Source organism: Salmo trutta, chromosome 14 (assembly GCF_901001165.1).
Source record: "Salmo trutta chromosome 14, fSalTru1.1, whole genome shotgun sequence".
In the NCBI taxonomy this organism is placed as follows: domain Eukaryota; kingdom Metazoa; phylum Chordata; class Actinopteri; order Salmoniformes; family Salmonidae; genus Salmo; species Salmo trutta.
The window spans coordinates 85147581-85172570 of NC_042970.1; the positions used below are offsets into that span (position 1 = coordinate 85147581).

A 24990-nucleotide genomic window follows, 5' to 3' on the forward strand; every position below is an offset into this window, starting at 1 on the left:
TCTCTCTCTCTCTCTCTCTCTCTCTATATATATATATATATACTGCTCAAAAAAATAAAGGGAACACAAACAACACATCCTAGATCTGAATGAAATAAATAATCTTATTAAATACTTTTTTCTTTACATAGTTGAATGTGCTGACAACAAAATCACACAAAAATAATCAATGGAAATCCAATTTATCAACCCATAGAGGTCTGGATTTGGAGTCAGACTCAAAATTAAAGTGGAAAACCACACTACAGGCTGATCCAACTTTGATGTAATGTCCTTAAAACAAGTCAAAATGAGGCTCAGTAGTGTGTGTGGCCTCCACGTGCCTGTATGACCTCCCTACAACGCCTGGGCATGCTCCTGATGAGGTGGCGGATGGTCCCCTGAGGGATCTCCTCCCAGACCTGGACTAAAGCATCCGCCAACATACATAGATTTTTTTCAGCATTAAAAAACTTCAGCATTAAAAATGTATTAAAAGATGATATTTTAATTAAATCTCTCCTTTGTGTCCTCATGTTCACATTAATTTTGTAACGGCTGTCGTCGGGAATAGAGGACCAAAACGCAGCAGGAATGTGGATGCTCATCTTGTTATTTATTTTAACTAAAGAGAACACCGAAATAACAAAACGAAAAAACAAAACAAACAACAAAACAGTCTTGTCAGGCACATGCAAAACAAGAAACAATCTTCCACAACATTACACAACATTACACCAAACAATTATTTGTCCACGTCCACCAGATCGTTCCGCTACAAGTCCATGGTGCTTGCCTACGGAGCTGTGAGGGGAACGGCACCTCCGTACCTTCAGGCTCTGATCAGGCCCTACACCCAAACAAGGGCACTGCGTTCATCCACCTCTGGCCTGCTCGCCTCCCTACCTCTGAGGAAGCACAGTTCCCGCTCAGCCCAGTCAAAACTGTTCACTGCTCTGGCACCCCAATGGTGGAACAAGCTCCCTCACGACGCCAGGACAGCGGAGTCAATCACCACCTTCCGGAGACACCTGAAACCCCACCTCTTTAAGGAATACCTGGGATAGGATAAAGTAATCCTTCTAACCCCCCCCCCCCCCAAAAAAAAGATATAGATGTACTATTGTAAAGTGGTTGTTCCACTGGATATCATAAGGTGAATGCACCAGTTTGTAAGTCGCTCTGGATAAGAGCGTCTGCTAAATGACGTAAATGTAAATGTAAAATGACCTGGAGCCAGTGGGTTTGGCGACGAGTATGAAGCGAGGGCCAGCCAACGAGAGTGTACAGGTCGCAGTGGTGGGTAATATATGGGACTTTGGTGACAAAACGGACGGCACTGTGATAGACTGCATCCAATTTGTTGAGTAGAGTATTGGAGGCTATTTTATAAATGACATCGCCGAAGTCGAGGATCGGTAGGATGGTCAGTTTTACGAGGGTATGTTTGGCAGCATGAGTGAAGGAGGCTTTGTTGCAAAATAGGAAGCCGATTCTAGATTTCATTTTGGTTTGGAGATGCTTAATGTGAGTCTGGAAGGAGAGTTTACAGTCTAACCAGACACCTAGGTATTTGTAGTTGTCCACATATTCTAAGTCAGAACTGTCCAGAGTAGTGATGCTGGACGGGCGGCAGGTGCAGGCAGTGATCAGTTGAAGAGCATGCATTTAGTTTTACTTGTATTTAAGAGCAGTTGGAGGCTATGGAAGGAGAGTTGTATGGCATTGAAGCTCGTCTGGAGTTTGTTAACACAGTGTCCAAAGAAGGGCCAGATGTATACAGAATGGTGTATCTAGTTGTACCACAGTTGAATCTAGTTGCCTTCCCCTGGCCTACAGGGGGCGTCTTCTTTCGATATTTCGCATGAGCTGCACCAAGAGCAAGCCAAGGGAAGGAGGGTGGGTGGATCTCTCTCTCTCTCTCTCTCTCTCTCTCTCTCTCTCTCTCTCTCTCTCTCTCTCTCTCTCTCTCTCTCTCTCTCTCTCTCATTAGTCTGCAGGTATTTTCAGCCTGTGTTTCTTATTGGATTAACACCAACACACTTCATAGTAATCATTTAACACCACAGTCAGACACACACACACACACACACACACACACACACACACACACACACACACACACACACACACACACACACACACACACACACACACACACACAGAGTCTGGACGCAGCACCACCACCCGTCACACTATCTTTCTCTCTTCTCCCCTCTCCTTCTGATGTAATGTGATTAGTGTAGTTGATCCGCTGGGGTTTAGCTGACTTACCTCTCTCTGTCTCTCTCTATGTCTCTTCTCACTCTTTCTTCTATCTCTCTCTGTCTCCCACACAGGTGATATTCTCAGTGTCTGACTCACCCTACTCTTCTGACCCAGCTAATCTCCCACTCTAGGGGGAGGAGAGGGGAGGCGACAGGGAGAGAGACACGGGAACAGAGAGAGAGAGAGAGAGAGAGAGAGAGAGAGAGAGAGATAGAGAAACAGAGAGAGAGAGAGATAGAGAAACAGAGAGAGGGAGGGACGGAAAACAATGGGAAGAGAGGCAGACGAATAAAGAATGAAGGAATAACGGAAAGAAGGGAGCGAGGGCGAGTGAGGGAGAGAGAGAGGGAGGGAAACAACAGAGGAGCAGACAAGATGAAGATGAAGATGAAGAAAAATCGATAACGGGAACGTTTTTTGGACAACCTGCCAGACGGAGAGACAGAGAGGACTACAGACTACAGTCTGAAGGTCAACGCTCTGAGATATCTGGTAGATATCTGTTCGATCTAGAGATAGTTTTAGTCCACCTATTATGCCATCGTTGACTTGAATGGGGAGGCCTGTTCTATAGATTATATTTCCAGGGTAGATTATTATTATTTTTATGGGTGCCTACCAACTGTAGCTTACAGGGCTAACTAGTAAGCAACACAACAATAATAGTATATTTTTTTCACCTTTATTTAACCAGGTAAGCTAGTTGAGAACATGTTGTCATTTACAACTGCGACCTGGCCAAGATAAAGCAAAGCAGTGCGACACAAACAACAACACAGTTACACATGGAATAAACAAGCGTACAGTCAATAACACAGTAGAACAAATAGAAAGTCTATATACAGTGTGTGCAAATGGCTTGAGGAGGTAAGGCAATAAATAGGCCATAGTAGCAAAGTAATTACAATTTAGCAGATTAACACTGGAGTGATAGATGAGCAGATGATGATGTGCAAGTAGAGATACTGGTGTGCAAAAGAGCAGAAAAGTAAATTAAAACAATATGGGGATGAGGTAGGTAGATTGGGTGGGCTATTTACAGATGGACTGCCGAAGTCGAGGATCGGTAGGATAGTCAGTTTTACTAGGGTAAGTTTCCAGATTTGATTTTGGATTGGAGATGTTTAATATGAGTCTGGAAGGAGAGTTTACAGTCTAGCCAGACACCTAGGTATTTGTAGTTGTCCACATATTCTAGGTCAGAACCGTCCAGAGTAGTGATGCTAGTCGGGCAGGCGGGCAGCGAACGGTTGAAAAGCATGCATTTGGTTTTACTAGCATTTAAGAGCAGTTGGAGGCCATGAAAGTAGTGTTGTATGGCATTGAAGCTCGTTTGGAGGACAGTTAACACAGTGTCCAAAGAAGGGCCAGATGTATACAGAATGGTGTTGTCTGCGTAGCAAGAGCGACAACATTGATATATACAGGGATATATACCACCATAGAGACTGCCGTCGGTCCAGACAACAGGCCCTCCGATTTGACACACTGAACTCTGTCTGCGAAGTAGTTGGTGAACCAGGCGAGGAAGTCATTTGAGAAACCAAGGCTATTGAGTCTGCCGATAAGAATGTGGTGATTGACAGAGTCGAAAGCCTTGGCCAGGTCGATGAAGACGGCTGCACAGTACTGTCTTTTATCGATGGCGGTTATGATATCGTTTAGTACCTTGAGTATGGCTGAGGTGCACCCGTGACCAGCTCGGAAACTGGATTGTACAGCAGAGAAGGTACGGTTGGATTCGAAATGGTCAGTGATCTGTTTGTTAACTTGGCTTTCGAAGACTTTAGAAAGGCAGGGCAGGATAGATATAGGTCTATAACAGTTTGGGTCTAGAGTGTCACCCCCTTTGAAGAGGAGGATGACGGCAGCTCTCCAATCTTTAGGGATCTCGGACGATACGAAAGAGAGGTTGAACAGAGTGGCAATAGGGGTTGCAACAATGGCGGAGGATAATTTTAGAAAGAGGATCCAGATTGTCTAGCCCAGCTGATTTGTACGGGTCCAGGTTTTGCAGCTCTTTCAGAACATCTGCTATCTGGATTTGGGTGAAGGAGAAGCTGGGGAGGCTCGGGCAAGTAGCTGCGGGGGGTGCGGAGCTGTTGGCCGGGGTTGGGGTAGCCAGGCGGAAAGCATGGCCAGCCGTAGAGAAATGCTTATTGAAATTGTTGATTATCATGGATTTATCGGTGGTAAACCTGTTACCTAGCCTCAGTGCAGTGGGCAGCTGGGATGAGGTGCTCTTGTTCTCCATGGACTTTACAGTGTCCCAAAACTGTTTTAAAAAGCTAGCATTTGCTTTCCTGACTGACTGCGTGTATTGGTTCCTGACTTCCCTGAACAGTTGCATATCGCGGGGACCATTCGATGCTATTGCAGTCCGCCACAGGATGTTTTTGTGCTGGTCAAGGGCAGTCAGGTCTGGAGTGAACCAAGGGCTATATCTGTTCTTAGTTCTACATTTTTTGAAAGGGGCATGCTTATTTAATTACTTTTAATGAACGACCAGGCATCCTCGACTGACGGGATGAGGTCAATATCCTTCCAGGATACCCGGGCCAGGTCGATTAGAACGGCCTGCTCGCTGAAGTGTTTTAGGGAGCGTTTGACAGTGATGAGGGGTGGTCGTTTGACCGCGGACCCATTAGCGGATGCAGGCAATGAGGCAGTGATCGCTGATTGAAAACAGCAGAGGTGTATTTGGAGGGCAAGTTGGTCAGGATGATATCTATGAGGGTGCCCATGTTTACGGATTTAGGGTTGCACCTGATGGGTTCCTTGATGATTTGTGTGAGATTGAGGGCATCTAGCTTAGATTGTAGGACTGCCGGGGTGTTAAGCATATCCCAGTTTCGGTCACCTAACAGATCGAACTCTGAAGATAGATGAGAGGCAATCATTTCACATATGGTGTCCAGGGCACAGCTGGGAGCTGAGGGGGGTCTATAACAGGCGGCAACAGTGAGAGACTTATTTCTGGAGATTCAATTTTAAAATTAGAAGCTCGAACTGTTTGGGCATAGACCTGGAAAGTATGACAGAGCTTTGCAAGCTATCTCTGCAGTAGATTGCAACTCCTCCCCCTTTGGCAGTTCAACCTTGATGGAAAATGTTGTATTTGGTTATGGAAATCTCAGAATTTTTGGTGGCCTTCCTAAGCCAGGATTCAGACACGGCAAGGACATCAGGGTTGGCGGAGTGTGCTAAAGCAGTGAGTAAAACAAACTTAGGGAGGAGGCTTCTGATGTTAACATGCATGAAACCAAGGCTTTTTTGATTACAGAAGTAAACAAATGAGAGTCCCTGGGGACACGCAGGGCCTGGGTTAACCTCTACATCAGCCGAGGAACAGAGGAGGAGTAGGATGAGGGTACGGCTAAAGGCTATAAGAACTGGTTGTCTAGTGCGTTGGGGACAGAGAATAAAAGGAGCAGATTTCTGGGCCTGGTAGAATAGATTCAGGGCATAATGTGCAGACAGGGGTATGGTGGGGTGCGGGTACAGTGGAGGTAAGCCCAGGCACTGAGTGATGATAAGAGAGGTTGCATCTCTGGACACGCTAGTTATATTGGGTGAGGTCACCGCATGTGTGCGAGGTGGGACAAAGGAGGCATCTGAGGCATTTAGAGTGGGACCATGGGCTCCGCAGTAAACTAAACCAATGATAACTATCCTAAACAACAGTATACAAGGCATATTGACATTTGAGAGAGACATAAAACGAGGCATAAAGTAATCACAGGTGTTGATTGGGAGAGCTAGCTAAGACAACAACGGGTAAGACAACAACAGCTAATCAGCTAAGACAACAACAACAGGTAAAATGGCGATGAATGGGCAGAGAGGGTCGGTTAACTACACACAGGGCCTGAGTTCGGTGCTGGGGCCGACAGATAAACAAACGAAGTGGAATACCGTGATAAATGAACAGTCCAGCAGGCATCAGCTATGTAGCCAAGTGATCATAGGATCCAGTGAACAGCAATAGATGGAACAGGGAAGCCGCGGGGTAGTCATTACTACGCTAGCACGTGGGAGACACAGCGTTTAAAGTTAGCAGGCCGGGGTAAGTAGAAGCGTCTGCCCCGACGTCCGGCAAAGGCCGGTTGAGGGCACAGCGTATGGAATAACATCTTGACAAAAGGTCCGGGCCATATGGCAAAGAGGTATTGTAGTTGTAGTAATTTTGTTTGCTATCCGGGAGATGCGCCTGGCTCGCGGCTAACTGGTGCTAGCTCCGGGCAGGGGCTAACTGGTGCTAGCTCCGGGGCAGGGGCCTTAGCCACTATAGCCACTCGGTAGCAGCTAGCTAGCAGTGATGATTCGATGCAAAGGTCCAGAGCTTACATCAAGTATACGGTGGAGTAGTGGATTCTAGCCGTGTTGGGGGTAGAGTCCGGGAGGCATCAGGTGAGTAGCCGGGTGATCACAGAGTAGGCCGGGAGGTGGGCCTGGCTCAGGGCTAGCTTCGGGGCTGGGTCACTCGGTGGCAGCTAGCTAGCTGTGATGATCAGGAGTAATGGTCTAGGGTTTATGGCAGGAATCCGGCGTTGTAGTGGAGAAAAACAGTCCAAGGCTGGTAGGTATCCAGGCTAAAAAACGTCTGGTGCCTGTGCAGAAGGTAAAGGCCGCTAGCAGTGGCTAACAATGACTAAATAGCTAGTAGTTAATTAGCTGGTTAGCTTCTCATGGCAAGCTCCTGATGGAGGTTCTGGCTATAACGTCTAAATATTGGATCCATGTCACATTGAGTGAGGCGGGTTACCGGAAGGTATATTGAATTTAAAAATGGAAAAGAGATTGAAAAATATATTGAAATATATACAAAAAAGACGAAAAATACAAAAAGTAAACGAGCGAACGGCAAATCACGTCTGCACTGCTACGCCATCTTGGGAAAAAAATAAATATATATATATATATTTATGCTTAGCTCATCTTAGCTGAGAGAGGCCGAGTCCTCAAATGGCATTCCCTATCATGTGCACTACTTTTAACCAGGAGCCATGCCCCCTATTCCCTATCTAGTGCACTACTTTTAACCAGGACCCATGGCCACCTATTCCCTATCCTCACTTCTCATGCAACTTCACTGGGGTGTACTGACGTGATTTCTTTCCCTCTCTCTCCTGTCTCTCTCTCTCTCACGTTCCTTCTCCTCTCTCTCCTCTCCTCCCCCCCAGTAGTAGACCATGGTAGACTTGTTCCTAGGTCATTCACTAGTATGTAACAACAGAGACCGTGTTGAGTACGATACGGAACGGGAAGTCATCCTCCGTCTCCAGAACCGGATCCTGCTCCTGTTCTTCGGTTCCGCAGACTGCCAACGGTGCCAGGAGTTCGTCCCAACGCTTAAGGTAAACACACACACCGCTCACAGGCTCCTAGGCGCACACACACACACACACACACTCACACATTGACTCACTTGTCAATCTATAGTCTCTCTCTTTCTCTTTCCTCTGTCTCTCTCTCTCTCTCTCGTTCTCTTTTTTCTCTCTCGTTCTCTCTCTCTCTCTCTCTCTCTCTCTCTCTCTCTCTCTCTCTCTGCCAATTAAGGTATTATAAACATCTCATATCTTGCCTCCCTCCCTCTACACCCTTCCCCTTTCCTTCCCCCCCATCTACCCCCTCCACTTAGGACTTCTTCAAGCGTCTAACTGATGAGTTCTACGTGGAACGCTCCGCCCAGTTGGTCCTTCTATACATCAGCCTGGACCAATCAGAGGAGCAGCTGGAGAACCTCCTCAAAGAGCTGCCCAAGAAATGCCTGTTCCTAACCCACGATGACCCCTATCGCAGGTATGGATGGATGGGGGTGGGTGGGTGGGGAGGAGAGATGCCTGTTCCTAACCCACGATGACCCCTATCACAGGTATGGATGGATGGGGTTGGGTGGGTGGGGAGGAGAGATGCCTGTTCCTAACCCACGATGACCCCTATCACAGGTATGGATGGATGGGGTTGGGTGGGGAGGAGAAATGCCTGTTCCTAACCCACGATGACCCCTATCACAGGTATGGATGGATGGGGTTGGGTGGGTGGGTGGGGAGGAGAAATGCCTGTTCCTAACCCACGATGACCCCTATCACAGGTATGGATGGATGGATGGGGTTGGGTGGGGAGGAGAAATGCCTGTTCCTAACCCACGATGACCCCTATCGCAGGTATGGATGGATGGGGTTGGGTGGGGAGGAGAGATGCCTGTTCCTAACCCACGATGACCCCTATCGCAGGTATGGTATGGATGGGGTTGGGTGGGGAGGAGTGTTTGGCTATAGAGTGGGTGTATGTGTATATCTTGCACTGTGTGCATGTGTGTGTATAGTGATTGTGTGTATGTAATATGTGTGGGTGTGTATATAATGTGTGTGTATGACAACTTGTCTCTGTCTGTGTGTGTCTGTGTGTGTGTCTGTGTGTGTGTCTGTGTGTGTGTCTGTGTGTGTGTGTCTGTGTGTGTGTCTGTCTGTCTGTCTGTCTGTCTGTCTGTCTGTCTGTCTGTCTGTCTGTCTGTCTGTCTGTCTGTGTGTGTATCAGAGAGCTGGAGTCTATGTTTGAGGTAGAGGACGTACCGAGGTCCAGACTGTTCTGTTCTACTTCCCAACACTGTCTCTGAGATAAGCAGCCTCGGAACCGACTGCTTCCACAACTGGCAGGTGTGTGTGTGTGTGTGTGTATGTCTGTGTGTGTGTGTAATGGATAATGTCTGTGTGTGTGTGTGTGTGTGTGTGTGTGTGTGTGTGTGTGTGTGTGTGTAATGGATAATGTCTGTGTGTGTGTGTGTGTGTGTGTGTGTGTGTGTGTGTGTGTGTGTGTGTGTGTGTGTGTGTAATGGATAATGTCTGTGTGTGTGTGTGTGTGTGTAATGGATAATGTCTGTGTGTGTGTGTGGTTGTGTGTAATGGATAATGTCTGTGTGTGTGTGTGTGTATAATGTATGTTTGTGTAACGTGTGCGTTTAACGTGTGTGTGTATATATGTAATGTGTGTGTGTATAACGTGCATGTGTGTGTATACAACATTGTTTGTGTGTGTATGACAATGTGTGTGTACAATATTGTGTGCATGTGTATAAAGTGTGTGTGTATAATATTATGTGCGTGTATATAAAGTGTGTATAAAAAATGTGTTTGAAAAAAATTGTGTTTGTGTGTAGAACGTGTGTGTGTATCGTGTGTGTGTGTGTGTGTGTATCATGTGTGTGTGTGTGTGTGTGTGGCCTCATAAACTAGGTCATGTTACTCTATGCGTCAGTTGTGTGTCAAAGCACATGTATGTATACAACGTGTATGCATGTATTTATATACAGGTAACTCCCAGAATAACGGAAACACCAACATAAAGTGTCCTAATAGGGCGTTGGGTCACCACGAGCCAGAACAGCTTCAATGGCACAGATTCTACAAGTGTCTGGAACTCTATTGGAGGGATGTGACACCATTCTTCTACGAAAAATTCCATAATTTGGTGTTTTGTTGATGGTGGTGGAAAACGCTGTCTCAGGTGCCACTCAATTGGGTTGAGATCTGGTGACTCTACACACACACACACACACACACGTGCACACGTGCGCTCACACACACACACACACTTCTGAACCACCTTTCAAAGTCAATGAGATCTCTTCTTCTAGACATGGTAGCCAGAATAATGGGAAGCTGGACATTTTTATACATGACCCTAAGCATGATGGGATGTCAGGAACCACAGCTGTGCAGAAGGAAGCACTTTGTATCTCTCATTTACTCAAGTGTTTCCTTTATTTTGTGTATGTATGTATGTATGTATGTATGTATGTATGTATGTATGTATGTATGTATGTATGTATATATTATGCGTGTGCGTGTGTGTATATAACGTGTGTATAACAACGTGTGTCTGACAGGAATCAGCCGAGCTTATCGACAGGAACTTCATGCTGAACGAGGAGTTTGATGACAAAAAGATGCGGAGCGTCACTGACCCGATACGCCGCCTCAAATACAAGGTGAAGACGAAGAAGAGGAAGAGGCAGTGGGGGTGGGGGGGTGGTGGAGCCGGAGAGGATGAGGGAGAAGAGGAGGAGGAGGCAGTGGGGGTGGGGGGGTGGTGGAGCCGGAGAGGATGAGGGAGAAGAGGAGGAGGAGGCAGTGGGGGTGGGGGGGTGGTGGAGCCGGAGAGGATGAGGGAGAGGAGGAGGAGGCAGTGGGGGTGGGGGGGTGGTGGAGCCGGAGAGGATGAGGGAGAAGAGGAGGAGGAGGCAGTGGGGGTGGGGGGGGGTGGAGCCGGAGAGGATGAGGGAGAAGAGGAGGAGGAGGCAGTGGGGGTGGGGGGGTGGTGGAGCCGGAGAGGATGAGGGAGAGGAGGAGGAGGCAGTGGGGGTGGGGGGGTGGTGGAGCCGGAGAGGATGAGGGAGAGGAGGAGGAGGCAGTGGGGGTGGGGGGGGGTGGAGCCGGAGAGGATGAGGGAGAAGAGGAGGAGGAGGCAGTGGGGGTGGGGGGGTGGTGGAGCCGGAGAGGATGAGGGAGAGGAGGAGGAGGCAGTGGGGGTGGGGGGGTGGTGGAGCCGGAGAGGATGAGGGAGAGGAGGAGGAGGCAGTGGGGGTGGGGGGGGGGGGGGGTGGAGCCGGAGAGGATGAGGGAGAAGAGGAGGAGGAGGCAGTGGGGGTGTGGGGGTTGTGGAGCCGGAGAGGATGAGGGAGAAGAGGACGAGGAGGAGGAAAGAGAGAAAGAAGGATGAGAAGCAGAATGGAGGAGGAGCTGGTGGAGGAGGAGGAGGTAGAGGAGGAGGATGATGAAGAGGAGGTGAAGGGTGGTCCTGGGGTTGAGATGTGAATAATATTGTGTGTGGGACTCCACTCCTCTTAAGCACAGGCCAATCATGTGAATTCTCTCCAATGATTGGTTGGTTCTGTCAAGACAGACCTCTTGATTGGTTGATTGTCACTTCTGTTAATGACTGGATTGCTGATGCTGCCAAGACAATTGTTGCGTCCCATATGGAACCCTATTCCCTTCATAGTGCACTATTTATGATCAGGGCCCACAGAGCTCTGGTCAAAAGTAGTGCACTATGTAGGGATGTAGTGTGACATTCGGGACTCAGACAATAATGGGTTGTAGTGTTATAAAGCTTTTCACTAGGCCTCAAAACACTGATGCTAATGCTGATGCTAACTAACGATTAGCAGTGACTAAATAATATGAACTGATGCTAACAAGCGATTAGCAATCACTGAATTATATGAACTGATGCTAACTAACGATTAGCAATGCCAATTGCACACTCCCTCAAAACTGGAGACATCTGTGGCACTGTAGAGAGAGAGAGAGCACAAGGTGCACCTGTGTAATGGTCATGCTGTTTAATTAATAATTGACACTAAGTATGGATTGGCAATCGTTGAATAATATGAACTAATGCTAACTAGAAATTAGCAATGACTGTGTAATATAAAATGTTGCTAATAGCAGTGGTTGGATAATATTGGCACTAGTTACTGTCCAGTGTTGTGGCGTGACGTTGCCGGAAAAGAAGACAGCTTCTGTAGGTCACCTCAATGCTTTACACTGAGCATTAACAACTGATTGTTATGTACATTTGTAATGTGTATATCATTTATGTTGATATATTCATATTAAAACATAAGTCAACGCTACATTGTCAGTAAAGGACTTGGTTATTCATCATTCATCTGGATGATGATGATGACGCTGTTGTTTTTATGATAATGTAACAAATATGTCAGAAGCCTATTAGGTCTCTCTCTCACTTTCTCTCTCGCTGTCTCTCCCTTTTCTTTGTCTTTTGCACAAACCCAGCCTGTTGTGCTTTTCCTTTTTTTTTTTTTACAAATGTGTTGTTGACACAGCCACGTAGCTACTTCCTGTTCTACCAGTAACAGTACTGCAAAGAGAATAAGTAAGACGAAAACCACAACTCTGAGAAAAGCTATCCCTTACTTCACCATAAAGGTAAGAAACTTACTTCAATAAACAGTTGTTTAATAATATGTTCAGATGATATGATAAAAGAGGAAGTCAATTAATGGGGAGAACCGGTTGAACGTTTCTGTCGGCTGAATGAGCGCCACCGGTTGAGCATTCCGACAGCATTTCCTTCCATAAGCCATGAGAAAATTGTCCGATGCTGGGACTGTGCGACGGAATTTATACTACTAACGTTATCTGTACTTGGTGGTGCAGACGCTGTGTTATCCTTTCCTACACTTAAATGACCCTTGCCTTACGATTGCGTCTGAAGCTGGGCTTGCAGCACGGCTATCCTCACCATAAGGCGATAGTTCTCCTGAAGTTAGATGGCATAATGTTAATGTTACTACTTTGCTTTTTCGACTGGTGGAGGTCCTGTAGAACCATGTCCAGATAAAGCGTCCGGGGTAAAAAAGTTTCATGAAAAATCAAAATATTAAACGTTTATTAAAAATGTAAAGGTAAAAACTGTAAAGTTAGCAAGTAGCAAATTTACATTAGCAATGAAGTAGTAACAAACCTCACAGCAGCATGTAAACAAGTCCATAAGTTGTGACTGGAAATGACAACACAAATTGTTCTTCAAGTGTGTTGCATTGTTATGGACACATAGGGCGCCATTTTGTGAAAGCGTATCTGTTGGTTTTCTATTCTTAAAATAGCGCCCCTAGTCACTTTCTGTTTCTGTGACAGTAAGATGGAAAGTCAAAGTCATGACATTGCATAAAGAGTCACTAAAAAGCAAAGTTTATTTTGGTATTTAAATGTTCTCTCAATGCTAAACACATATATAAATACAAGTCAAATGACACATTTTCATCCTTCATGAATTGTATTTTGCAATTGTAAAAACATCTGCAATTGTAAACTCAGCAAAAAAAGCAACGTCCCTTTTTCAGGACCCTGTCTTTAAAAAATCATTCTTAAAAATCCAAATAACTTTACAGTTCTAAGTTGTAAAGGGTTTAAACACCGTTTCCCATGCTTGTTCAATGACCCATAAACAATTAATGAACATGCACCTGTGGAACGGTTGTTAAGACACTAACAGCAGACGGTTGGCAATTAAGGTCACAGTTATGAAAACTTAGGCCTCTTTAGTGTCCTTTCTACTGACTGAAAAACACCAAAAGAAAGATGCCCAGGGTCCCTGCTCATCTGTGTGAACGTGCCTTAGGCATGCTGCAAGGAGGCATGAGAACTGCAGATGTGGCCAGGGCAATAAATTGCAATGTCCGTATTGTGAGACGCCTAAGACAGAGCTACAGGGAGACAGGACGGACAGCTGATCGTCCTCGCAGTGGCAGACCACGTGTAACAACACCTGCACAGGATCGGTACATCCGAACATCACACCTGCAGGACAGGTACAGGATGGCAACAACAACTGCCTGAGTTACACCAGGAACGTACAATCCCTCCATCAGTGCTCAGACTGTCCGCAATAGGCTGAGAGAGGCTGGACTGAGGGCTTGTAGGCCTGTTGTAAGGCAGGTCCTCACCTCGCCTATGGGCACAAACCCAGACAGGACTGGCAAAAAGTGATCTGCACTGACGAGTCGCGGTTTTGTCTCACCAGGGGTGATGGTCGTATTTGTGTTTATCGTCGAAGGGATGAGCGTTACACCGAGGCCTGTACTCTGGAGCGGGATCGATTTGGAGGTGGAGGGTCCGTCATGGTCTGGGGCGGTGTGTCACAGCATCATCGGACTGAGCTTGTTGTCATTGCAGGCAATCTCAACGCTGTGTGTTACACGGAAGACATCCTCCTCCCTCATGTGGTACCCTTCCTGCAGGCTCATCCTGACATGACCCTCCAGCATGACAATGCCACCAGCCATACTGCTCGTTCTGTGCGTGATTTCCTGCAAGACAGGAATGTCAGTGTCCTGCCATGGCCAGCGAAGAGCCCGGATCTCAATCCCATTGAGCACGTCTGGGACCTGTTGGAGCGGAGGGTGAGGGCTAGGGCCATTCCCCACAGAAATGTCCGGGAACTTGCAGGTGCCTTGGTGGAAGAGTGGGGTAACATCTCACAGAAAGAACTGGCAAATCTGGTGCAGTCCATGAGGAGGAGATGCACTGCAGTACTCAATGCAGCCACCAGATACTGACTGTTACTCCCCCCCCCCCTTTGTTCAGGGACACATTATTCAATTTCTGTTAGTCACATGTCTGTGGAACTTGTTCAGTTTATGTCTCAGTTGTTGAATCCTGTTATGTTCATACAAATATTTACACATGTTAAGTTTGCTGAAAATAAACACAGTTGACAGAGAGAGGACATTTCTTTTTTTGCTGAGTTTATTTAGTATTTTTTTCCTACATATTATATAATACAAATCAATATTATGGGATTTATTTTCTGTGTCTCATAGATAAAGACTGTAGAGACAAAGAGATGGAGAGCATCTGCTCCAAAAGGAGGAGAAAAAAGGGGGACACTGAAGGGAGGAGAGAAGGTAATGTATCTGAGGTGATACACCAGAAATGGTCTCCTTATGAAGTAATGGTTATTTTGTACGATAGTCTATTGACAATAGCTTTATCTTTCTACTATTTCTATATTTTCTATTTTAAATGAGTCTCGTGTGTAAAATAAATACTGTACAGTTACCTATATATTTATAATGTATCGATGTGTTTCTTACCTGGATTTGTTTGTAACATGCATGTTTTTGTAGTGTGTGTGTGTGTGTGTGTGTAATACACCTGTCCATTCTCCACCCTAGATGCAAAGTTTGTGGACAGACACAGGGCTGTGCTCATTCAGAGGGTTACCATGGTGATGCCCATATCAGATACACTGGTCCAGTTGGGTATGATCCATGATGAGGCGTACTCTAACATCGATGCTGCCCGGACCAGACAGGACCAGATGAGGGAGCTGTACAAGACCTTAAACTCAGTTAAAGTCAAATCAGCCTTCTACAGGATCCTCCAGGAGAAAGAGCCTTATTTGATCCAGGAGCTAGGTCTGTCTCTCTCGCTCTCTCTGTCTAACTCTCTCACATCAGTGTCCTCTAAACCTCGTTTGATACCTCTGACTGAAGTCTGTTTGAATTACAGTAGAATATATTCTTCTTCCCTTCCAGGTGGGCCTGTCTGTACTGAGATCATTACGGAAATGAGAGGTATGTCTGTTAAGGCTAACATCACACAATGTATAATGTACACACACAAGTTTCACGTTTTATTAGTCATCTGTAAAGGATACAACAACAATAAGATAAAAAAGAACATAAAGTAATAGGTGTGTGATAAGTGTATAAATTGTATTTAGCAACAACAATCAAGCATGATTGTGTGTGTGTGTGTGTGTGTGTGTGTGTGTTGATGGGTGTATATCTGTGTGGGTGAGTGAGTTGTATATCTGTGTGGGTGAGTGAGTTGTATATCTGTGTGGGTGAGTGAGTTGTATATCTGTGTGGGTGAGTGAGTTGTATATCTGTGTGGGTGAGTGAGTTGTATATCTGTGTGGGTGAGTGAGTTGTATATCTGTGTGTGTGTGTGTTGATGGGTGTATATCTGTGTGGGTGAGTGAGTTGTATATCTGTGTGGGTGAGTGAGTGTATCTGTGGGTGTGTGTGTGGATGAGTGTATATCTGTGTGTGTGTGGGTGGATGAGTGTATATCAGTGTGTGTGTGAGTCAGTGCAGGTAGTCAGTCCAGTTCAAGTGTTCAGCAGTCTTGTAGATACCAACAGGTTTAGAGACAGTTACTATCAATCTGCCATATGGTAAGGGAGTGAACAGCTCGTGGCTGGGGTGTGTGGGATCTTTGATGATGCTTTGGGACTTCCTCAGACACACTTTCTCTTGTAACTTTACTTATTGAAGTTTTAAAGTGTGGTGTTCTTTTCAGTGAATGACATCACACAAAGAGTTAAAGAGGAACATAAAGCCAGTCTGAAGAAGTTTGGATTTGTATTTGAAGGCACTGCATTGCAACATACTCACCTCAACAATATCTACAGACAACTCTACATCACACATGGAGAGAGTGAAGGGGTTAATGACCAACATGAGATTCGACAGATTGAATATACACCCAGGACAGAAAAATCTACAGACACTCCAATCAACTACAATGACATCTTCAAACCCTTATCTGGAGAAGAGGGAGAAACGGAGGGATCCATCAGAACTGTGCTGACGAAGGGCATCGCTGGCATCGGAAAAACATTCTCTGTGCAGAAGTTCATCCTCGACTGGGCTGAAGAAAAAGCTAATCGTGATGTTGAATTGGTCTTTGTGCTCCCTTTCAGAGAGCTGAATTTGATTAAAGATGATCAGTACAGTCTTCATGGACTTCTGAATTACTTCCACCCCAAACTTAAAGAGATAAAAGATGCACAGAAATATGCAGATTGTAAAGTCATGTTCATCTTTGACGGTCTGGATGAAAGCCGACTACCATTAGGTTTTCATCAGAACAAGAAGTTGAGTGATCTAACTGAAACGTCATCAGTTGACAGGTTGATGACAAACCTCATTGAGGGAAATCTACTGCCCGAAGCTCTCCTCTGGATAACCTCCCGACCAGCAGCATCCAATCAGGTCCCCCATGAGTACATCGACAAGGTGACAGAAGTACGAGGGTTCAATGACAAACAGAAAGAAGAGTATTTTGAGAAGAATGTTGAGGATGAGAAGCTGGCCAGGAAAATCATCTCTCACATTAATACATCAAGGAGCCTCCACATCATGTGCCACATACCAGTCTTCTGTTGGATTACTGCCATGGTTCTTAAGAACAAGTTGAGTGGAGAGATCACAACTCTGACTGAGATGTACAATCACTTCCTGCTCGTTCAGACACAACTGAAAAGCAAGAAGTATGATGGGAAATATGAGATGGATCTGGCCACAATCATAGAAAGAAACAAAGAAATAATTCTCAAACTGACACAACTTGCATTTGAACAGCTGGTGAAGGGAAATCTGATATTCTATAAGAAAGACCTAGAAGAGTGTGGCATTGATGTCAGTGAAGCCTCAGTATACTCTGGGTTTTGCACAGAAATCCTGAAACAAGAGCATGGGTTGTATCGAAAGAAAGTGTACTGCTTTGTTCACCTGAGCTTCCAGGAGTTCCTTGCTGCTCTGTACGTGTTCCACTGCTGTGCGAGCAAGAACATCAAGGCCCTGGAGTCTTTCATTGCGCATGTGTCATCAGAGCTGCCCTTGCATGAGCTGCTGAAGATGATGGTGGATAAAGCCTTGAAGAGTGAGAATGGACACCTGGACCTGTTCCTCCGCTTCCTTGTTGGCATCTCAACAGAATCCAACCAGAGACTGTTACAAGACCTTCTGCCACAAACAGAGATCAGCTCAGAGACTGTTGAGGAAATTAAGAAATACCTCAGGAAGCCAAATGTAGATGAAGTCTCACCTGATAGGTACATCAATCTACTCATCTGCTTGACTGAGATGAAAGATGATTCAGTACATGAGGACATTGACAACTTCCTGAAGTCAGGATATGGACAAGAAGAAAAACTGTCACCTACTCACTGCTCAGCACTGGCCAACGCACTGCTGATGTCAAAAGGTGTGCTGGATGAGGTTGACCTGCGGAAATACAGCATATCATTGAGGAACAGACTGATCCCAGCTGTAATGAAATGCAGAAAGGCAAAGTAAGTAATATCATCATGTAAAAATCACAAATATCAATAATTATATCGGCCGAATGCAACCACTGATGGCCACTAAATTAACGCCAGCTGATCTCTCGGTATCCCATCAACACGCACTAAAATCACCCACACAGCTGATCTCTCGTTAAGAGGATCGGAAACTACTAGTGATGCACCGATATTACATTTTTTGGCGATACCGATATCCAATATTTTCCTTGCCCCCCCCCAAAACGATACCGATAACCGATGTATAAAACAAATTGCAGCCTTAAGCATTCTAGTACAGTTAAATAATTAGCCTCGTAAGGATTGGCCTTTTTTTTCAATTTTCGCCTAAAATGACATGTAGCACAGGATCAGCTACTTTGTCTTGCTGACGTCTCTGACTTCCTCACTGTAGGCTGTCTCATCATCGTCGCTGATCAGGCCTCCCACCATCATGTAATCTGCAAACTTAATGATGTTGTTGGAGTAGTGCAGTCTTGGGTGAACAAGGAGGGGACTAAGCATGCAGCCCAGAGTGGCCCCAGTGTTGAGAGTCAGCATGACGCATGTGTTGTTACCTACCCTTACCACCTGGGGGTGGCCCACCAGGAAGTCCAGGATCCAGTTGCAGAGTGAGGTGTTTAATCCCAGGGTCCGTCGCTTAGTGATGAGCTTGGAAGGCACTATGGTGTTGAACGCTGAGCTGTAGTGAATGAATAGCATTCTCACGTAGGTGTTCCTTTTGTCCAGGTGGGAAAGGGCAGTGTAGAGTGCAATAGAGATTGCATCATCTGTAGATCTGTTGGGGTGAAATGCGAATTGGACTGGGTCCAGGGTGTCTGAGTTGGTGTTGATGTGAGCCCTGATCAAAGCATTTCAGGGCTACAGATGTGAGTGCTACAGGGCGATAGTCATTTAGACAGGTTACCTGGTGGTCTTGGGCACAGGGACTATGGTGGTCTGCGTGAAAAATGTAGGTATTACAGACTGGGTCAGGGAGAGGTTGAAAATGTCAGTGAAGACACTTGCCAGCTGGTCAGCACATGCTTTGAGTACCCGTCCTGGAAAACCTTCTGGCCCGTGATCACAAAGTAATCCAAAACCGTTGGTTCTCTCATGCATAGTTCAGTGTTGCTAGCCTCGAAGCACTCACAGAAGGTATTTAGCTCGTCTGGTAGGCTCGCGTCACTGGAAATCTCGCGGCTGGGTTTCCCTTTGTAATACATGATGGTTTGCAAGCTCTGCTACATCCGACAACCGTCAGAGCCGGTATAGTAGGATTCGATCTTGGTCCTGTATTGACACTTTACCTGTTTGATATGTACAGTATTAATGAAGCCAGTGATTGATGTGGTAAACTCCTCAATGCCATTGGATGAATCCCAGAACATATTCCAGTCGGTGCTAGCGAAATAGTCCTGTAGCTTAGCATATGATTCCTCGGACCACTTCTGTATTGGTACTTACATGAATTTTTGCTTGTAAGCAGGAATCAGGAGGATAGAGTCAGATTTGCCAAATGGAGTGTGAGGGAGAGATGTGTACTGTATGCATCTCTGTGTGTGGAGTAGCCTGTAGTTACACAGGTGACATGCTGGTACATATTACCTAAAACGGATTTCAGATTTCCTGCGTTAAAGTCACTGGCCACTATGAGCACCGTCTCTGGGTGTGTGTTTTCTTGTTTGCTTATGGCCCTGTAGAGCAGATCCAACATCTGTACAGGACCAAATACAAACCCAAAAAGGCCTGGGTGTTGATAGTATCCTAAATTAAATGATAAAATATACAGGCCACAAATTCCAATTGGCTATATTTAAACTCTTTAACATCATCCTGAGCTCTGGCATCTTCCCCAATTTTTGGAACCAAGGACTGATCATTCCATCCAAAAGTGGACAGAAATTCGACCCCAATAACTACCGTGGGATATGCTTCAAGATCAACCTCGGGAAAATCCTCTGCATTATCATTAACAGCAGACTCCTACATATGTCAAATTGGCTTTTTACCAAATGACCTAAATGACAGAGCCTTCATCTACATTTTCGCCTAAAATAACATACCCTTTCTTCAGGTCCTAAGCTACAGGCAGTTAGATTTGGGTATGAATATTCTTGATATTATTTGAAAGGAAACACTTTGAAGTTTGTGGAGTTGTGAAATGAATATAGGAGAATATAACACGCTAGATCTGGTAAAAGATAAAACAAACAAAAAAACATGTTTTCTATTTTTGTTGCATCATCTTTGAAATGCAATAGAAAGGCCATACATTGAGATAGGAAGCTGGGGATAATTAAGATGTCTTCAAGAGGGCAGTAGTGTGTGTGTGTGCAAAGTGTCAGACTGATACATTCAAGAATGCCAGCAGCATACCACCCTGCACCCCACTGCTGGCTTGCTTCTGAAGCTAAGCAGGGTTGGTCCTGGTCAGTCCCTGGATGGGAGAACAGATGCTGCTGGAAGTGATGTTGGAGGGCCAGTAGGAGGCACTCTTTCCTTAGGTCTACAAAAAAAATAACCCAATTCCCCAGGCCAGTGATTGGGGACATTGCCCTGTGTAGGGTGCCGTCTTTTGGATGGGACGTCAAACGGGTGTCCTGACTCTCTGAGGTCCTTAATGATCCCATGGCACTTATCGTAAGAGTAGGAGTGTTAACCCCGGTGTCCTGGCTAAATTCCCAAGCTGTCCATCATATCATCCCCAGCTTACAATTGGCTCATTCATCCCCCTCCTCTCCCATGTAACTATTCCCAGGTAGTTGCTGTAAATGAGTGTGTTCTCAGTCAACTTACCTGGTAAAATAAATAAAATGAAAGAGCTACATAATATTTTTTATGAAGTCTCCCAGGTGTCCCTCACGAGCGTTAACAAATGTACCCAAGTCATTGATACATTGATACATTTTCAAGTACATAACGATAGAGAACATACAAGGCTATGGTAATAAAAAATTCAAGTTTACACACTCCCAGGAATGTCAAACATGATGGATCATTAGCTTCCCTACATAAAAGGTACTAACCTTCACACCTCTAGTTGGCCGGGTGGGGGTGGAGTCAGAGACAGCAGAGGGGTCAGACTGGAGGACCCAGTTCCTACATTTTAATGTGTGGGGATGGAGGACTTGAATGTAGTCTCTTTGGCGTTGGCTCCCAGAGGTCATCTGAGTCTCTACCACTATTGAGGATGTTTTTTGAAATCAGTTAGAACTCAAGTTTACTGTTGCTTATCTTATTTAACCTTTATTTTATATGCATATATATTATATAGTGTGGGGAACACACTCACTATAATGAAATATGTGGACCAATAGGCAATAAGAGACTCAAAAACCACAGCATGTCATAGCCAACATAACACATGCAACTGCATTAGCATGAGAAGAGACACACATTTTACTTACTGATCTAAAAGTATCTTTTCCCTCCAAAAATCATTATTGCGCGCTGGAATCAAAACTGCTCACTCAGACTCCTCATCCATTCGTGCTGTGTCACTCTCCCGGTTAGTTTTTGCAATATCTCAAAAAGTACCTGATTTGTCATACTTGAGTAAAAGTAAAGGTACCTTAATAGAAAATGACTCAAGTTAAAGTGAAAGTCACCCAGTAAAATACTACTTGATTAAAAGTCTAAAAGTATTTGGTTTGTAATATACTTAAGTATTAAAAGTAAATAGAATTGCTAAAATGTAAAAGTAGAACTATAAACCATTTCAAATTCCTTATTTTAATCAAACCAGACGGCACAATTATATTACATTTTTTTATTGCCAGGGACACACTCTAACACTCAGACATCATTTACAAACGAAGCATTTGTGTTTAGTGAGTCCACCAGATCAGAGGCAGTAGGGAGGAGCAGGGATGTTCTCTTGATAAGCGTGTGAATCGGAACATTGTTCTGTCAAAATGTAACGAGTACTTTTGGCTGTCAGGGAAAATATATAGAATAAAAAGTACATTATTTTCTTTAGGAATGTAGTGAAGTAAAAGTAAAGGTTGGCAAAAATATAAATTGTAAAGTACAGATCCCCAAAAAACGACTTAAGTAGTACTTTAAAGTATTTTTACTTAAGTACTTTACACCACTGCAGATTGGCTAACATCAGACTCTCTGATGAGCACTGTGGATCACTGGCCTCCGTTCTCCAATCAGCAGACTCACCTCTGAGAGAACTGGACCTGAGGAACGGTCAGCTGTCTGACGGTGGTGGGAGGGAACTCTTAGCTGCTCTGAAACATCCCCACTGTAAACTACAAATCAAAATAAAATCAAATTTTATTGGTCACATACACATGGTTAGATGTTAATGCGAGTGTAGCGAAACGCTTGTGCTTCTAGTTCCGACAAAGCAGTAATATCTAATTGTCACAATCTTCATCTTCTGAAGATAAGGAGAAATCACTGTCTGACCAATACGCAGCGGGTCGCGTGCTCCACATCATTTTATTCAAATATGATGAACACGGAAAAACCAATGAACACGACAGATGACAGTTTCACAGGCTGAACAGACAGCAATGCAAAAGATAACTACCCACAACCTACCAAACAAACACACCTATATAGGACTCTCAATCAGAGGCAACTAGAAACACCTGCCTCCAATTGAGAGTCCAGCACCCAAACCTAAACATAGAAAACCTAAACTAGACAGAATGCAGAAATACAACCTAGAACATACTAACCTAGAACATACACCCAAAACCCAGGAACACATAAATCAAACACCCCTCTACAACACACACAAAACCCCCACCATACAAAACAAACATACCTCTGCCACGCCCTGACCAAATAATACAAATAATCCTCTATACTGGTCAGGACGTGACACTAACAATAATATCTAACAGTAATATCTAACAACTACCTAATACACACAAATCTTAAGGGATGAATGAGAATATGTACATGTAAGTATATGGATGAGCGATGGCGACGGTGCAATAGATGGTGCAAAATACAGACACAGGTTAATACTTTTGAGAGGGTTCCTCACATGGCGAAAACTCATTGATTGTTGGACAGTTTGTAAGTTTCGAATGCATTTTTTTTGGCCTGGTCCAAAGATTCATACGTACTACAGGTATAAATGCATATTAATACTAGCAGAATAAAACTTTTGATATGCTTGATGCCTTTGCAAACAATGCATTTAAATAGATTATTTTGTTAAATGAAATTGTTTTGTTTTGTCTATAATGTTTTTTCTAATGTTGCTTTCAAAATGGTTTACTTGTTACTCATCATGTTACAATATATTATCCCCTTTAGGCTGGATGGATGTTCCCTGACAGAGAAAGGGTATGAAGTGTTGGCCTCAGTTCTCAGCTCAAACTCCTCTCACCTGAGAGAGCTGGATCTGAGTCACAATGACCTGCAGGATTCAGGAGTGAAGCTGCTCTCTGCTGGACTGGAGAATCCACACTGTCAACTAGAGAACCTGAGGTTAGTACTTAGAAACATACCTGCTCAATACAAAGATGATGTGTCAAAGCACAACATCATTACAGTAGGCAGTAAGTCAGCTCAACCAATAAGGTAAATACTGGGTTAACTGGGGGATCTACATTGTAAACTAGAGAAACTGTGGTTAGTATTTAGAAACAGTATTGGGTTAATTGGAAATATGTTTATACTGTGTATCAGCTATCACCACTAGAGGGCAGCAGTCCTGTTGTAAAATCATGTTGACCTGTCTCTGCAGGCTGTCATTCTGTAGAGTCACAGAGGAAGGCTGTGCTTCTCTGGCCTCAGCTCTGAGGTCAAACCCCTCCCACCTGAGAGAACTGGACCTGAGCTTCAATCACCCAGGAGATTCTGGAGTAAAGCTGCTCTCTGCTAGACTGAAGGATCCACACTGTAGACTGGAGAAACTCAAGTTAGTACAGTTACTGTGAAAATGATATTGTTGTATACATACACAGACTGTGTGTCACTCACTCTGTCTGTTCCTCTGTCTCTCCCACAGTGTGGACCATAATGAAGAGTTCTGGGTTAAACCACAGCTGACATGTAAGGGTGTTAGTTATAATGAATCAGTTTATTGATCAATACATTTGACAAACAAGCTTATTATTAAACACACACACACACATTCTAACAAATTCTAGCCAATTCCCTCTCCTCTAACTTGTCCTCTTGTCTGCAGATGCCTGTGATCTCACACTGGACCCAAACACAGCACACAGAAACCTCTCTCTGTCTGAGGGGAACAGAAGGGTGAAGATGGTTAAAGAGAAGCAGCCGTATCCTGATCATCCAGAGAGATTTGATTTGGTTCCCCAGGTGCTGTGTGGAGAGGGTCTGACTGGGCGCTGTTACTGGGAGGTAGAGTGGGGCGGGCTGGCTGACATAGGAGTGACATATAAAGGCATCAACAGAAAAGAAGATGGTTCTGCCAGTGACTTTGGATACAATAACAAGTCCTGGAGTCTGGCCTGCTGTGGGAATCATTACACTGCCCTCCACAATAGTGAATATACTACTATACCTGCTCCACACCTCATTAACCCTCCTCAACCCCAGAGAGACCTGTCCTCCTGTCCTCCACGCCTCAGAGTAGGAGTGTTTCTGGACTGGCCGGTCGGCACGCTTTCCTTCTATGAGATATACTCTGACACAATGACCCACCTGTACACATTCCAGACCACATTCACTGAGCCCCTCTACCCAGGGTTTTGTGTTTCTAATGAGGAGGGCTCTTCAGTGTCCCTCAGCCAGGTAGAGTAGTCTCCTGTTTCCTGGAGGAACACCTGGGTCTCCATGGAAACACAGTCACAATCCTGTTCTAACCCAACCATTGGACACGATGGGGTGTTGTTGACAGTGATCATGACTTCAGATATGGACATTGTAACAGATAAATGTTGTTGACAGTGATCATGACTACAGATATGGACATTGTAACAGAAACATTTTGTCGACGGTGATCCTGACTTCAGATATACGTATTCACACCACTGAGTCAATACTTTGTAGAAGCGCCGTTGGCAGCGATTACAGCTGTGAGTCTTTTTGGGTAAGTCTCTAAGAGCTTTGCACACCTGGATTGTACATTATTTGACCATTATTATTTGTTCAATTCTTCAAGCTCTGTCAAATTGTTTGTTGATAATTGTTAGACAG

The 24990-nt window shown here is 44.8% G+C and overlaps 1 protein-coding gene and 1 pseudogene across 2 annotated transcripts; both read left to right on the top strand.

The window, feature by feature from the left end:
* Positions 1-2535: 2535 nt before the first annotated feature.
* Positions 2536-12948, top strand: LOC115147922 (nucleoredoxin-like protein 1; annotated as a pseudogene).
* LOC115147756 (NACHT, LRR and PYD domains-containing protein 3) lies at positions 9447-24965 on the top strand. Of its 2 annotated transcripts, XM_029690048.1 has the most exons (9): positions 12081-12203; positions 14600-14683; positions 14954-15196; positions 15317-15355; positions 16086-17862; positions 23137-23310; positions 23570-23743; positions 23834-23877; positions 24014-24965. In XM_029690048.1, the coding sequence occupies exons 2-9, from the start codon at positions 14623-14625 to the stop codon at positions 24592-24594; spliced, it is 3093 nt and encodes a 1030-aa protein (XP_029545908.1). In that variant the 5' UTR covers positions 12081-12203; positions 14600-14622; the 3' UTR covers positions 24595-24965. The 2 variants fall into 2 exon arrangements, with proteins under 2 accessions (XP_029545909.1, XP_029545908.1); XM_029690049.1 differs by lacking the exons at positions 12081-12203; positions 14600-14683 and adding an exon at positions 9447-9468 and having other exon boundaries at positions 14906-15196.
* The last annotated feature ends 25 nt before the right edge of the window (positions 24966-24990 follow it).

What these genes read in the sequence shown, in the direction of transcription:
- LOC115147756 (XM_029690048.1), top strand. Translation starts at nt 14,623, where the DNA reads ATGGAGAGCATCTGCTCCAAAAGGAGGAGAAAAAAGGGGGACACTGAA. An exon ending in TTATTTGATCCAGGAGCTAG is followed by an intron (nt 15,197 to 15,316) that starts GTCTGTCTCTCT and finishes CTTCCCTTCCAG; the next exon opens with GTGGGCCTGTCTGTACTGAG. An exon ending in TGTAGACTGGAGAAACTCAA is followed by an intron (nt 23,744 to 23,833) that starts GTTAGTACAGTT and finishes TCTCTCCCACAG; the next exon opens with TGTGGACCATAATGAAGAGT.